Source organism: Piliocolobus tephrosceles, chromosome 7 (assembly GCF_002776525.5).
Source record: "Piliocolobus tephrosceles isolate RC106 chromosome 7, ASM277652v3, whole genome shotgun sequence".
NCBI lineage: Eukaryota > Metazoa > Chordata > Mammalia > Primates > Cercopithecidae > Piliocolobus > Piliocolobus tephrosceles.
The window spans coordinates 59424836-59438854 of NC_045440.1; the positions used below are offsets into that span (position 1 = coordinate 59424836).

General features: G+C 36.7%; 1 protein-coding gene across 1 annotated transcript in view; it reads right to left on the reverse strand.

The window, feature by feature from the left end:
- NSMAF (neutral sphingomyelinase activation associated factor) overlaps positions 1 to 14019 on the reverse strand; it is a 75816-nt gene that overhangs the window by 22030 nt on the left and 39767 nt on the right. The window contains 3 exon segments of the mRNA XM_023222366.2: positions 701 to 809; positions 2559 to 2630; positions 4262 to 4391. Of these exon segments, the coding sequence (XP_023078134.2) occupies positions 701 to 809; positions 2559 to 2630; positions 4262 to 4391 (311 nt within the window).

A 14019-nucleotide genomic window follows, 5' to 3' on the forward strand; every position in this document is an offset into this window, starting at 1 on the left:
ACCATTAATTAAAAGCAAATTCCACTCCAAAGTCAGCATATTAAGCAGAGAAGGTTCACATGTTCCTTTTGCAGTCTTTCAGCTTTGTGGTTCTGACCACAATCAATGATCACAAACATATGAATAACTCACTGCCTCGCAGTACAAAACTGAGTCTTGGTTCTCGTAAACTAATATAAGACCTGATTGAATATAAAAATATTTCAGTGGATTCTTCAAAATCCATTCAATTTGGAGGACGTTAGAATATAAGAGTATTTAAATATATTTATCTAGAGTTTTTAAAACATACATTCAGAATGAACTATTACCAAAGTGAATTTATATTTCCCAGAATTTTAAAAACATTACTTTGGCAATTATAGTTACTGATGAGAAGAAATTAGAACCACAAACAGACGATTCTAGAAATAGCATTCTTCTTCTCTTATTTCCTATCCCAGATCCTTAGGAGTTGAACTACCTTCATATGAACAGAAACCCTGTCTCTACTAAAAATACAAAAAAAATTAGCCAGGCGTGGGGGCAGGCACCTGTAGTCCCAGCTACTCGGGAGGCTGAGGCACAAGATCACTTGAACCCAGGAGACAGAGGTTGCAGTGAGCCAAGATCGTGCCACTGCACCCCAGCCTGGGTGACAGAGCGAGACTCAGTCTCAAAAAAAAAAAAAGAGAGAAACAATGAAGGGTGAGTGCCAAACCTAGGTATGTGGCAATGTAAAAATAGAGATCATCTCTATCTTGAGGTTCATAGAACTTTAGGTAGATGTCGGAACACAGATCGTCTTCTGTGCAAAATACTTCCAAGCCCTATAAATTCAAAAAGAAAAGAATAAAATAAATAGCATTGTATTCCTCTTGCAATCCCAATATAAGCATATAATTACAAAAACTTTCAGTTAAACATTTGTGTTTATTTTTATATCTTACATTCCTATTTTCAATCTATAAATTTAACTCAGTGACATATATACACATATATGGTTGTGTGTGTATATATATATATATATCTTGTGTTTATAAATGTTCTGAGAACAAGATAGTATCTCAGCTAAACTTTGTACATCACCTTGGGTGTTGAATATTTTCATTAAGAATAGCTTTTGTGAACTTATTATTTTGAAATTAAAAAATCGCTGATCCATGTCTTCACATCTCTTCTTCAAACATAAATGTTTAGCTTTCTTTCATAAGTTAAATAACATATATATTTTTTGAGACCAGGTCCTGCTCTGTTGCCCAGGCTGGAGTGCAATGGTGTGATCATGGCTCATTGCAGCCTCAAACTCCCTGGCTCAACTGATCCTCCCACCTCAGCCTCTTGAGTAGCTAGGCTACAGGTGCACCATGCCCAGCTAAGAAATTAAAATTATGCATACCTAACAAATTGATAATTGAATAACCCATTCAATTAATACATTATTATTATCTTATAAAAACCTATGAGCTTTGTGACAATAGTATTGGTAAGGCTGAGCTAGCAAAGGAACAGACAAAGCCAGGATGAAAGCCCAGAGCTGCCCTTGGTTCAAATACAGGCTTTCATCATATACTAGCTGGGAGCTTAGGAAGTTAACCCCTGGAGTCACAATTTCTTTATCTGTAAAATACCATACTATCTACTTCATAAGACTTACAATGGCAAATAAATGAAACATTATACATAAATTGCCTAGTACATAGAAAGCACTTAATCAATGTTAATTTCTTCTCTTTTTCTGACTGCAGCTCTATACCCAAAGGAGGAGATTTTTAATAGTATCTGTTTCCCTGATCCACTATTAGTGCTGGAAATGGAGGAATGGCCTTTTAAGTAAAACAGGCAGCAAAACAGTAGAATTTCACAAATTAAAAGCACAAAAATAAGAGTTAAAATTTCACAATGCTTTTGTAATGTCACCAAGTTACTGGTTAATCTTCAAAGGAGAAAAAATGAATTTCTATTGGTGTCAAATTAAAATACCTTGGAATCATACCTTCTGTAGGGATTGGTTACTAAAGTAAGACATGTGTCAGAAATACCTAAGTATAGAAATACACTTATTCAGGGAATGGTGGAAAGAACTGCCTATATGATTTAAATGGTTATTTTGTCCATTTCTCTCTCTCAGCAAACCCAAAGGCTGAATTAATGTAAGTTAACTGAATATACTAGTTCCACTAAAGAAGTAATTTTGTAATATCTTCCAAATTTTGCTTTGAGACCTAGCTGCTATGAATGCTGGAGGCAAGTACAGCACAGGACTGGTTTTACACAGACCATTCTAGCCTGAGCCCAGAAACTGAGAATGCTGGAGTGAGAAACTCAAGGGCACTCTAGCCCTCTTGCTCTTGGAGCCAAAAATATTTCATAATAGAACCTCTTCTCTCCATGAAGGACTTATTCCTTTATAAATTTCTAGCTTCTCCAGAAGAAAGAACAGCAAAATCAGAGTCTAATTTCTTACAAGGCAATGTACTTGTACTTTCAGACATCCCATAGGTGTTTACTGTCAATAAACTGCTTGCTAAACTGAAGATGTGGCAATCATCCCCCAGCACAGCCTCCCAAGGACTCACCAGAGGCATGAGGCCGTGCCTCCTTTTGTAGATGCGCCGGACATCTTGGAGTGTTATTTGGACCACAGGTTTCTTTAAAAGTAGAAAGACAATCTCAAACATTATTGTTCTGACACAATTAGAAGTTGTTCCGTAGTATCAGAAAGGGGGAAGAAATCAACAAATCTCGCCTTCCTAACGAACCACTGGAAAAGGAAATCTTGGAACAAGGTGATATCTGATTTCCCATTCTGCTCTGTCATCTTTCACTAGCTTTATGACCTTGGGCAAGTCTTCCTCCCTGCCATGTGGCACCCGCCAAATGATAATGCAATCATCTATCTTTCAGGGATCTTTCAGGTTAGTTTGGGTGGGGTGATATCTTTCAGGTTAGATTGTGGGATGATAAGAAATATAAAGAACTGGCATAAAGAACCTCTCAGGAATCTTGCTATCTTTTTTTGACAAACAGTTTGCTTAGCACTGACACACATCTTTTTTAAAGAATCCTGTCTTTTATCTCACTAAAAATTACAGTGTATTACGGCTCACAAACCAAAGTATAAAGCAAGGCCTCTAAATTTTTTCTTTGTTAATGAAGAAGAAAATTGTGGGAAACTGCCCTGGAGGCCCAGAGTCAAGTCTTGTAAACGACTGGTCAAGGATCCTGGCCAGTATCGGGAAGGGGTAAAGGCCCATATCATGGATTGTGAAGCTACGGCACACAGACATTTTTTTTCTCAAAATTTCTGACCCAAGCAATAGTAGCAGCCAAGCCAATTTATTGCACTCCCTGAGAATGCTGTGCCAGCAGCACGCAGTGTCTACTGGAGAACTAGGAAAGTGAGCCCCACCACCTAGTGGACAGAATCGCTATAGCATAATCTTTCACTCAGGAGAGTTTGAGATGTTTTAGTGCCCTGTAATGACCAGCCCGGACAACCTCCAAGGTGGAACTTTCACTGGCAGAAAACACTCCTGATTCTTGGGCCCTGCCAAATGGCCCCACAGCACTACCAGGGTGTGTTAGGATTTCTGTTCTTTTAATGGATCATGCTAAAAAGTGGCCAGATCTAGATAAGCAACAAATCTTTACAAGTTTCAGCATGGAAATCTAAGTTCATCTTTACTTTCTGGCCTTGTAAGTCTGGTGTCATTGTGAAAGAGAAGATTGTTTCCAACACCCTAGCAGGAGCCCACAACTGTCAGACGGCAGGATCTCCACACACACCTCTGCACTAGCTAGGAGGACCTGCTCATAGTGCTCCTTCAGGAAAAATTCAGATCTACTGAGGTTGTTTATCATTAAGTAGAAGCAAGAAATACCAACATCTGTGTTCATATAAGCAAATATATTTCAAAACCCATTTCTTATTAATCATAGCACATTTCACTGGTCTCTCAGAAATGCCTCCTTGAAGAAAGATCTAAATCTCTAGCGACCCTTTACTAAAATCGGGAGGAGCAGGGTTTCTTTTCACCACCCTGAGAGCAAGTGCCCCTGACATGACTGAAAACAGAATAAAGGAACTCAAACTTCGGAGACTCCACACCACGATTACACACAGTGTTTGTAAAATACACAGATGCTACCTGTGAAGGGGGTGGGCGGGGACATGACTTTTGATCCTCATCAAAAAGTGAGGTCACAGGCATTGTGAGGCCATGGTCTGGAAACAGCTTAAATATAGGCAGCTCCCCACCTGACCCTGCAGTACACGCACCGGGTAGCCGTTGAGAGGCTGAAAATAGAGGTTTGTGTCCGTGATGCACACGTGTCCAGGATTAGTCACCAGAGGCGTCACCATTTCTGCTTTGCATTCCATGTGCAGCTTTTCAGAAATGTTTTGGAACCTGAAAATATGTTTTTCAGCAAAAGCAAGAAAAATCAGAAATTGATCTACTTTCTAGGTGTATCTAAGGGAGCTACAGTGTGACTTTGTATGACATTTGTCTAAACACTACATTTAATACAAGAAAAATGGTAATATAAATTGATTGCTTAGATAAAACTGACACTTTAGAAATGGCATGACAAAAACTTGTTTTTCAAAAAGATAGGTGAGAGTATGTACCACAGAAGCCATGACAGACAAATAAATACCAAATAACCCTTAACTAAACTCATTCCCCGCAAAATAAACAGGTCTTAAAACTATTCTTACATTTAAATTATTTCCTATTTTTCTGTCATCATTTTTATTGTCCTATAAACCATTTTGACACAAGTGGCATTTATTTCACACTATAATTTATAAGGTTGTGACTACATAATTGTAATTACTTGAATTATAATACATTCGAGTAATTGTATATTCCTTTGTATATTCTTGAGTATATCCCTTTGTGGATTTACTGCAGAAAAGCAATGAAAAATGATTTCTCCACTACCCACTCCTAAAATATTTAATCAAGAAAGTCCCTTCTCATTCTACTTTACTGATTTAAGAAAAAATAAAGAGAAAACAATCAAATCATCAACATTTTAAGGCAATTACTGAAATAACTGGGTTAAAAAGAAATCTCTTTATAAGTGACAGGACAAAAAGATACAGGGGAAGACCTTCACTTCAAGTTAGGATGGGGAAACTATAAGAGACTGTTGAAGCTTTCACCCTAACAACCAAAATGAGCTGGATATACTGAAAAATCTTCATAGCTTTTGAAAACCCACTGGGATGTTGAGGATGCAAAGAAACCTAAACGAACATGATTGCAAAAAGGAAAGAAGAGACCACCAGGTGAGTGGCAGGAGGAGGAGCAACCTATGATAGAAGTGACTAAGGGCTGCAGAATGAAGAGAGATCTTCAGGGAAAAGGAAAGCCAGAGTTGAGACTGGAGAGCGAAGAAAGCTCCCCACAGATCCAAAAATGCTGTCGACTTTGGTGCAAAACAAGGGAAATCTCCCACAGTCCAGAAACCTGATGGCTCAGCTGTAAAGCACAAATATATCTCTAGAATCCTTCAAGTGCTGAGATCCCAAGTCCTGTGGAAGAGAAGGTCTTTATCACTCCCTCAGTGGAGTGGTAGGCAGTGTTGTCTTAAATTTAACCACAGGTGCAACAAAGTCTTAATGCAGCTCAGTGACAGATTTGATTGACAGAGCCTCCCTGCACAAGTAGCCTGACAGAATAAGAGGTGGCATGACCACTTCTGGAAGTAAATATTATTTGGTTCAGTCTCAACATTTCCTTTTTAACAGAATTCAATAAAAAAATTACAATATAATAAAATTATAATACATAACAAAGAAGCAAGAAAATATGACTCATGCGCATGAGAGAAAAGACTCTATAGAAGTGTGCCAGACATTGGATCAATCAGAGGAAGACTTTAAGATAACTATAGTAAATATGATAAAGAGTCAAGAACAGTCCAGGCATGTTGGCTCACACCTGTGATCCCAGCACTTTGAGAGGCCAAAGCAAGAGGATCACTTAAGCCTAAGAGTTTGAGACCAGCTGGGTAACATACTGAGATACCATCTCTACAAAAAATAAAAAATTAGCCAGGCATGGTGGCATGTGCCTGTGGTCTCAGTTACTCAGGAGGCTGAGGATCCCTTGAGCCCAGAAGGATGAGGGTGCACTCAGCCATGATTATGCCACTGCACTCCAGCCTGGGTGATAGAGTGAGACCCCGTCTCAAAAAAAAGAGAAAAGGGTCAATAAGAACAAAAGACGGACAACACATGTGAAAAGACAGAGAGTTTCAGCAGAGAAATAGAAACTATGAAAAAGAAGCAAATGGAAATACAAGAATAAATATAATGATATCACAAAGAATTAATTAAACAATCTTAACAACAGACTGGATGTAGTGGAGGGAAGGTCCAGTAAGGCTGAAAACAGGTCAATAAAAAGTGTCCTAACTAAAACAAAAGCAAAGGAGAAAAAAGAATGAAAAAAATATATAGGAGCATGAATCTGAGACCTGAAGGAATATATCAAACATACTAACTTAAATATAACTGATTATAGAATAAAAGACAGAAAATAGGACAGAGGAAATGGAGAAGAGAATGGCTGAGAACTGATGAAAGACATCAGTTCATAGATGCACGTTACTCTGAAACTCTATGTGACATAATAAAAAAAGATATCATTTGGTCTCTGCTCCCAATTCATGGCACAGAGCTCCTGAAACTTCTGTAATTTCCCGAGTGACAGAGGTGTTAGGTCCATCTTTTGTTCTAATATTTGGTCTTTGGTCCTGATTCCTGACATAGACCTCCTAAGCCCTTGGAATTTCCTGAGTTATAGAAGCGTCTTTTGCTCTAATGAGGCAACTGTGTATGGAATCCTGGATGGGTGCTGGCCACCACAAAGACCAAGCCCTGATGAAAGGCTTAGAGCTTTTGGCCACACTCCCCCTTTTCAGGGTAAGGGAGAGAGGCTGGAGACTGAGTTAATATTTGACTATGCCTATGTGATGAAGCTTCCATAAATGCCCCTAAACTATGAGGCTGGGAGAACTTCTGGGTTGCTGAAGACATCTGTGTGCCAGGAGGGTGATGTACCCTCACTCCACAGGCACAGAAGCTCCTGCACTCATGACCCTTCCTTCCAGATACCACCCTATGCATCATCCGGCTGTTCATCTGTACCCTTTATCATGTCCTTTATTATCATAATAAACTAGTAAACATAAGTAAGTATTTCTGAGTTCTGTGAGCCATTCTAGTGATCAACCTACAGAATGTGTTGTGGGAATCTCTGATTTACAGCTGGTTGGTCAGAACACAAGTGACAACTTGGATTTGTGATTGGCATTGGAGGTGAGTGGGGGCAGCCTTGTTGCGCTGAGCTCTTAACCCCCGGGGTCTGTGCTAACTCCAGGCAGACAATGTCTGAATTGAATTGTAGAATACCCAGCTGGTGTCAGAGAACTGCTTGGTATAGGAAAAAGCCAGACAGCTGATCACTGAAGTGTCCTGTGTTGACAGCAATAGTAGGCATTTCCCCATCATACACTCTGAAACCCTCAAGCAGGATGAGCACAAGAAAACCACATCTTACACAGGGAACAACAATTCAAATCATGGGGCTCCTCACCGGAAACAATGGAATGACAGTCTTTAAAGTGGTAAGAAACCTGCCAACCTAGAATTCTATATCCAAAAACACCCTTCAAAAATGAAGGTAAAATAAATATCTTCTTCTTAGGCAAAGCTGAGAGAATTCATCTCGAATGGATCAGCTTGTAATGAATGCCACAAAAAGTGTTTTAGACTAAGGAAAAATGATACCAGATGAAATACCAGATTTGCAGAAAGGAAAGAAGACTAGAAATTATAAACATCTAAATATCTAAGTATTAAAAATATTTTTAAATATTTTTAATTTCTATGCAAACACATATGTATGTATCTAAATTCTTTTAAAAACTACTGATTTTTAAAGCACAAATAAGAATATTGTATTGTGGGTTTTATGGAATATGTATAAATTAGCTACAAGATAAGATCATAACAGGCAGGAGAGGCTAAATGGAAATACATTGGAGTAAGGTTCTTGTATTGGTGTAAAGTAGCATGAAATAATATTATCTGAAGGTACACTCTGGCACAAGGTACATATTGTAATCTCTAGAATGACCACTAAAAATAACACAAAGTGCTACAGCTAAAAAGTCAATCGAGTAGATAAAATGGAGTACTGAAAAATACTAGATTTACTGAAAAGAAGAGAAAAAACAAGACACCAAGAAAAAAATACAGAAACAACGTGTGCCACATAATGATGTTTTGGTCAATGACACTACATATACTAGTGGTCTCATAAAATTATAATACCATATTTTTACTCTACTTTTTCTATGTTTAGATACATAAATACTTACTATTATAATTGCCTACAGCATTTAGTACAAGTTGAGTATTCCTTACTCAAAACACTCGGGAGCAGAAGTGTTTTGGATTTTGGATTTTGGATTTCTGAATGTTTGTATCATATCGGTGTGCCTCCCTAATCACAAAATCTGAAATCTGAACTGCTCCAGTGAGCACTTCCTTTGACCATCATGTTGGCACTCAAAAAGTTTTGAGTGCATTTCGGACTTTTGGAGCATTTTGGACTTTAAATGTTTGAATTAGGGATACTCAAGTGGTACAGCAAAATGCTGTGCAGGTTTATAACCTAGGAGCAATAGGCTATACTGCATAGTCTAAGTGTGCAGTAAGTTGAACCGTTCAGGTTTGTATAAGTGCACCCTATGATGTTCTCACAATGACCATTGCCTAACAACACATTTCTCACAACATATGAGGTGGGAAATTAAATAAAAATAAAATTAAAAAGAAAGAGAAATAAGTTTTCCTGTGTTAGGCTGACTTGTCCCAGAGGCAGCAACAGGCACAGCCCAGACCCAGGAAAAGTCTAGATAATATTATCTAATGTGCTCTGAAGACTCTCCCAACACTCCTTTAACATAGGGATAAGAAAAACAAATTTTCCTTTGTTTAATGGAATGAGTTTATAGATTCCTGTTCTCTGTAACTAGTGACTTCAAGTATTGTTTTATCTAAGCAGTAGTGTGAAGGTCATAAGTCTCTAAGCAGGCCTGAGTTACGGCCACCTGGGGGCCATAGTAAAGGTTATAGGATAAGCCCATGCCTAGGCAAACCTAGATAATGGACATCTGGGTCGCATAGCAATGGTTATGTGCAATCTTCAGTTATGAACCTGTTACAATTTGATTAACTGTCTTTGTCCTGCCTCTGTATCCCTGCTTTCACACCACTGTAAGCTTGCTTCAAGCTGGCCCACCCCTTTTTGTGAAGTGTGTATAAAACTTTGTTCCAGGCCCAGTCATTTGGACGTTGAGTTAGCTGGGCCTAAGTGCACTCAATAAAAGATTCTCCTGTTTTAACCCGAAGTATCTCTCTCGTCCTCCTGAATCCCACAACACATATCCCTGTCATTAAGTGATGCATGACTATACTAAGATACTAGGCTTAAAACCAGCTAGTCTATAATTATATAATTATAAATTATCTAAACATTCCCATTGAAAAGCAGAGATTGTCAGAATGCATAAAAACCAAGACTCAACTATATATTTAAATTACATATATTTTTAAAACAGAATAAAGGCACAAGTTAGTAGTAAAAGGACAGAAAAAGATGTATCATGCAATCACAACACATAAGAAAACTGATGTGGTTACTTTAAAGGAAGACAAAGCAGACTTCAAGAAAAACACTATTACAAATAAAGAGGGACATTTCATAATAATGAAAGGATCAATTCATTAAGAAGACATTATGCATCTTAATGTATATGAATATAATAACAGAGCTTTACAACACAAAGTGCATAAATTGACAGAAATAAGAAAAGAAATAAATCACCACTCACAATCTTAACATCCTCTCTCAGTGACTGATAGCACAAGTCAACAAAACAAAGTAATGAAATATATTTGATCCAAATGACCATCAACCAATTGGACCCATAAGGCATTTATGGAATACTATTTTCAACAACTGCAGAGCTCACATTCCTTTCAACGGCATGTGAAATGTTCACCAAGATAGGCCATGTGCTGGGCCATAAAACAAACCTGAACAAATATCAAAAGACTGAACACAGACATATTCTCTGATCAGATATTAAATTGTAAATCAGCACCTACAAATATCTACTAAAAATTCCCAAATATGTGGAAGTTAAACATACTTCTAAATTACCTATGGGCCAAAGGAGAAATGATGAAGAAAATTACAAAATATTTTTACATTAATGATAAAAATATATATATATCAAAATCTGCAGAATGTTGCTAAAGCAGTGCTTAAAGAGAAAATTGTAAGTTTAAGTGCTTCTATTACAAAGGAAGGAATAAAATTGTTGATCTAGGCTTTGTTCTTAGAAAGCCAGAAGAAGAAGCTTAAACCCAAAGCAAGCTGAAGGAAGAAAATCATAAAAGTGGACACCAACTATAAGCAAAGTGAAAAAGCAGAAAAATATCAACAAAGTCAAAATGTGGTCATTTGAAAGGTTAATAAAATTGGTAAGCCCTGGCAATACTGACTTTTTTAAACAGAGAAAACACAAAGTATCAGCATAATGAATGAAAGAAGGGTCCATACTACAGATGCTGCTGGCATTAAAAGGACATAAGGAACTTCGTACCAATATGTCTGACAACTTAGATGAAATGGACAATTTATTTGAAATACACAAGTTACCAAAACAGGCACAGAAGAAACAGACAAATGGAACAGTCCTATGTTCAGTAAATAAATGAAATCCCAAAGGACACCTTGGACCTAGATGGCTTCATCAACAAATTCTATTAAAAATTTAAGGAAGAAATAACACCAATCCTGCACAAACTTGTTCTGAAAACAGGAGATAAAGAAAACCTCCATACTCATTTTATGAGGTCAGCATAACCCTGCACCACACCTGACAAATACCTTACAAGAGAATTACAGAGCAATATCCCTCATCAATATAGATGCGAAAATACTAGCAAAGCAAAGCCAGTAATATGTAAAAAGGATAAGACTTCATGATCTCAAATTAGATTCAGCTCATGAATACAAGGTTGGTTTAACATTGAAAAAAATCAATCAGTATAATTCAAAACATTAACAGAATAAAGAAAAAAATATGATCATGTCAATGAATGCAGAAAAAATACTTGACAAAATTCTACACCCATTATCGAAAAAACTCTCAGTAAACTAGGAACAGAAAGGAACATTTTCACTTTGTTGAAGGGCAGCTATGAAAAACCTACAGCTAGCATCATCTTTGAATGATGAAACATTAAGCCCTTTTCCTGTAAGATCAAGAATGAGGCAATAATGTCCCTTTCCACCACATCTATTAATAAAACTGTGCAATGAGGCAAGAAATAGAAAATAAAAGCCATAGGGATTTCTGTGAAACTGTCATTATTCACAGATTAAATGATTATGTACATAAAAACTCCATGGAATCTAGCAAAAAACACTCTTAAGACTAATGAGTGAATTTAGAAGAGTCACAGTATACAAGATCAATTTTTTAAAAGAACTGTATTTCTATATACCAGTAACAAATAGTTGGAAAACAAATTTTCAATAGTATCAAACAATCAAATATCTAGGAGTATGTCCAACAAAAGATGGCAGCACCTACATATTAAATAGAACAGGCATTCTGAGTGGGGCGTGAAAGAGAAACCTGTACTATTCTTTTGGTCTGTTCTTTTTAAATCTACAATCATTATAAAATAAAGTATTTTAAGGAAGACTTTTGGGGTAGAAAAAGGGAAATTTTAAATTCAAAATGGATTAAATATTTAAATGTTAGACCTAAAACCATAAAAACCCTAGAAGAAAACCTAGGCAATACCATTCAGGACATAGGCATGGGCAAGGACTTCATGACTAAAACATGAAAAGCAATGGCAACAAAAGCCAAAATAGGCAAATAGGATCTAATTACACTAAAGAGCTTCTGCACAGCAAAAGAAACTACCATCAGAGTGAACAGGCAACCTACAGAATGGGAGAAAACTTTTGAAATCTACCCATCTGACAAAGGGCTAATATCCAGAAACTACAAAGAACTCAATCAAATTTACAAGAAAAAAAAAACAACCCCATCAAAAAGTGGGCAAAGGATATGAACAGACACTTTTCAAAAGAAGACATCTAAGCAGCCAATAGACACATGAAAAAATGCTCATCATCACTGGTCATTAGAGAAATGATGTAAATCAAAAACACAAAGAGATACCACCTCACACCAGTTAGAATGGCAATCATTAAAAAGTCAGGAAACAACAGATGCTAGAGAGGATGTGGAGAAATAGGAACACTTTTACACTGTTGGTGGGAGTGTAAATTAGTTCAACCATTGTGGAAGACTGTGATGATTCCTCAAGGATCTAGAACTAAAATTACCATTTGACCCAGCCATCCCATTACCAGGTATATACCCAAAGGATTATAAATCATGCTGCTATAAAGACACATGCACACATATGTTTACTGTGGCACTATTCACAATAGAAAAGACTTGGAATCAACCCAAATGTCCATCAATGATAGACTCGATTGAAAATGTGGCACATATACACCATGGAATACTATGCAGCCATAAAAAAGGATGAGCTCACGTCCTTTGCAGGGACATGGATGAAGCTGGAAACCATCATTCTCAGCAAACTATCACAAGAACAGAAAACCAAACACTGCATGTTCTCACTCACAGGTGGAAACTGAACAATGAGATCACTTGGACACAGGGTGAGAAACATCACACACCGGAGGGTGGGGGGCTGGGAGAGGGATAGCATTAGGAGAAATACCTAATGTAAATTATGACTTGATGGGTGCAGCAAACCAACATGGCATATGTATACCTATGTATCAAATCTGCACTTGTGCACAGGTACCCTAGAACTTAAAGTATAATTTTTTTAAAAAGGGGAAATTTTAATATGAAGCTATAAGATATTACGATTTCATATTTTTAATGATTTTATATTTTATTATATGATATATCAGATGTTATTATGGAATTATTGCTAATGGAGTATGATAATGGTATCAAGGAATGGAGCATATCCTTCTAACAAGTACCTGCCGAAGTACTTATGGGGGAAGTGTTACGATAGCTCGGAATTCAGTTTCAAATGATTCAGAAAAAATATATACACATATATTATATACATAATACAAACATACACATTTATACATAGAAATAACACACACAGAGCAACAATGTGAGCAGGAGCAAGCATGACTTAAAGAAAATTTGGCAAAATGTTAAATTAACATCTGGTGAATCATAGGGGACCCGCCTTCATTGTATTAGTGTTTCAACTTGTGATGGTTTAAAATTAAAAAAAAAAAAAAAGTATTAAAAATAGTTTACCTTATATTCCTTTAATAAATAATTATCACCTCAGAAATACGATGAAAGCTTATCCTAGCAGAAGTTTACCTTTTTTTCTTCTACAGAAAGTACACAACACTGGAATATTTCATTTCATATTGCAAAAATCCCTTTCCCCAAATTCTTTAGCCTAATATTTCAGCAACTGGATACATTAAAACGTTCACAGTGAACCATTTTTTAAATGAATGTCATGCTGAAGCCCAGAATTGAAGTCTAAATTGGAAAAATGACACATTCTAAGTAGGTCAGAAGAAGCTAATTCTTCTTATTATTATTCCCTTTCCTTTCTAAAATGGAAACTATTCTTCCCTAAGCAATTCACTTACCTAATATATCCTGCCAGTATAAAAATGGAAAGAAAATTAATGCTATATAGTGAAGCAGAGAAAGAATCAAACAAACATAACCACAAAAAACACATTACTGGCCAGATGGCTTTACTGGCAAGTTCTTTAACACATTAAAATGTAGGGTAAGGGTCAAGATGACTGATTCCCAAATCTCACAAAGGTAGCAATAAAATAGAATATTACAAACTACCCTCATTTATAAACATAAGCTTCTAGCAAAAGCCTGGCA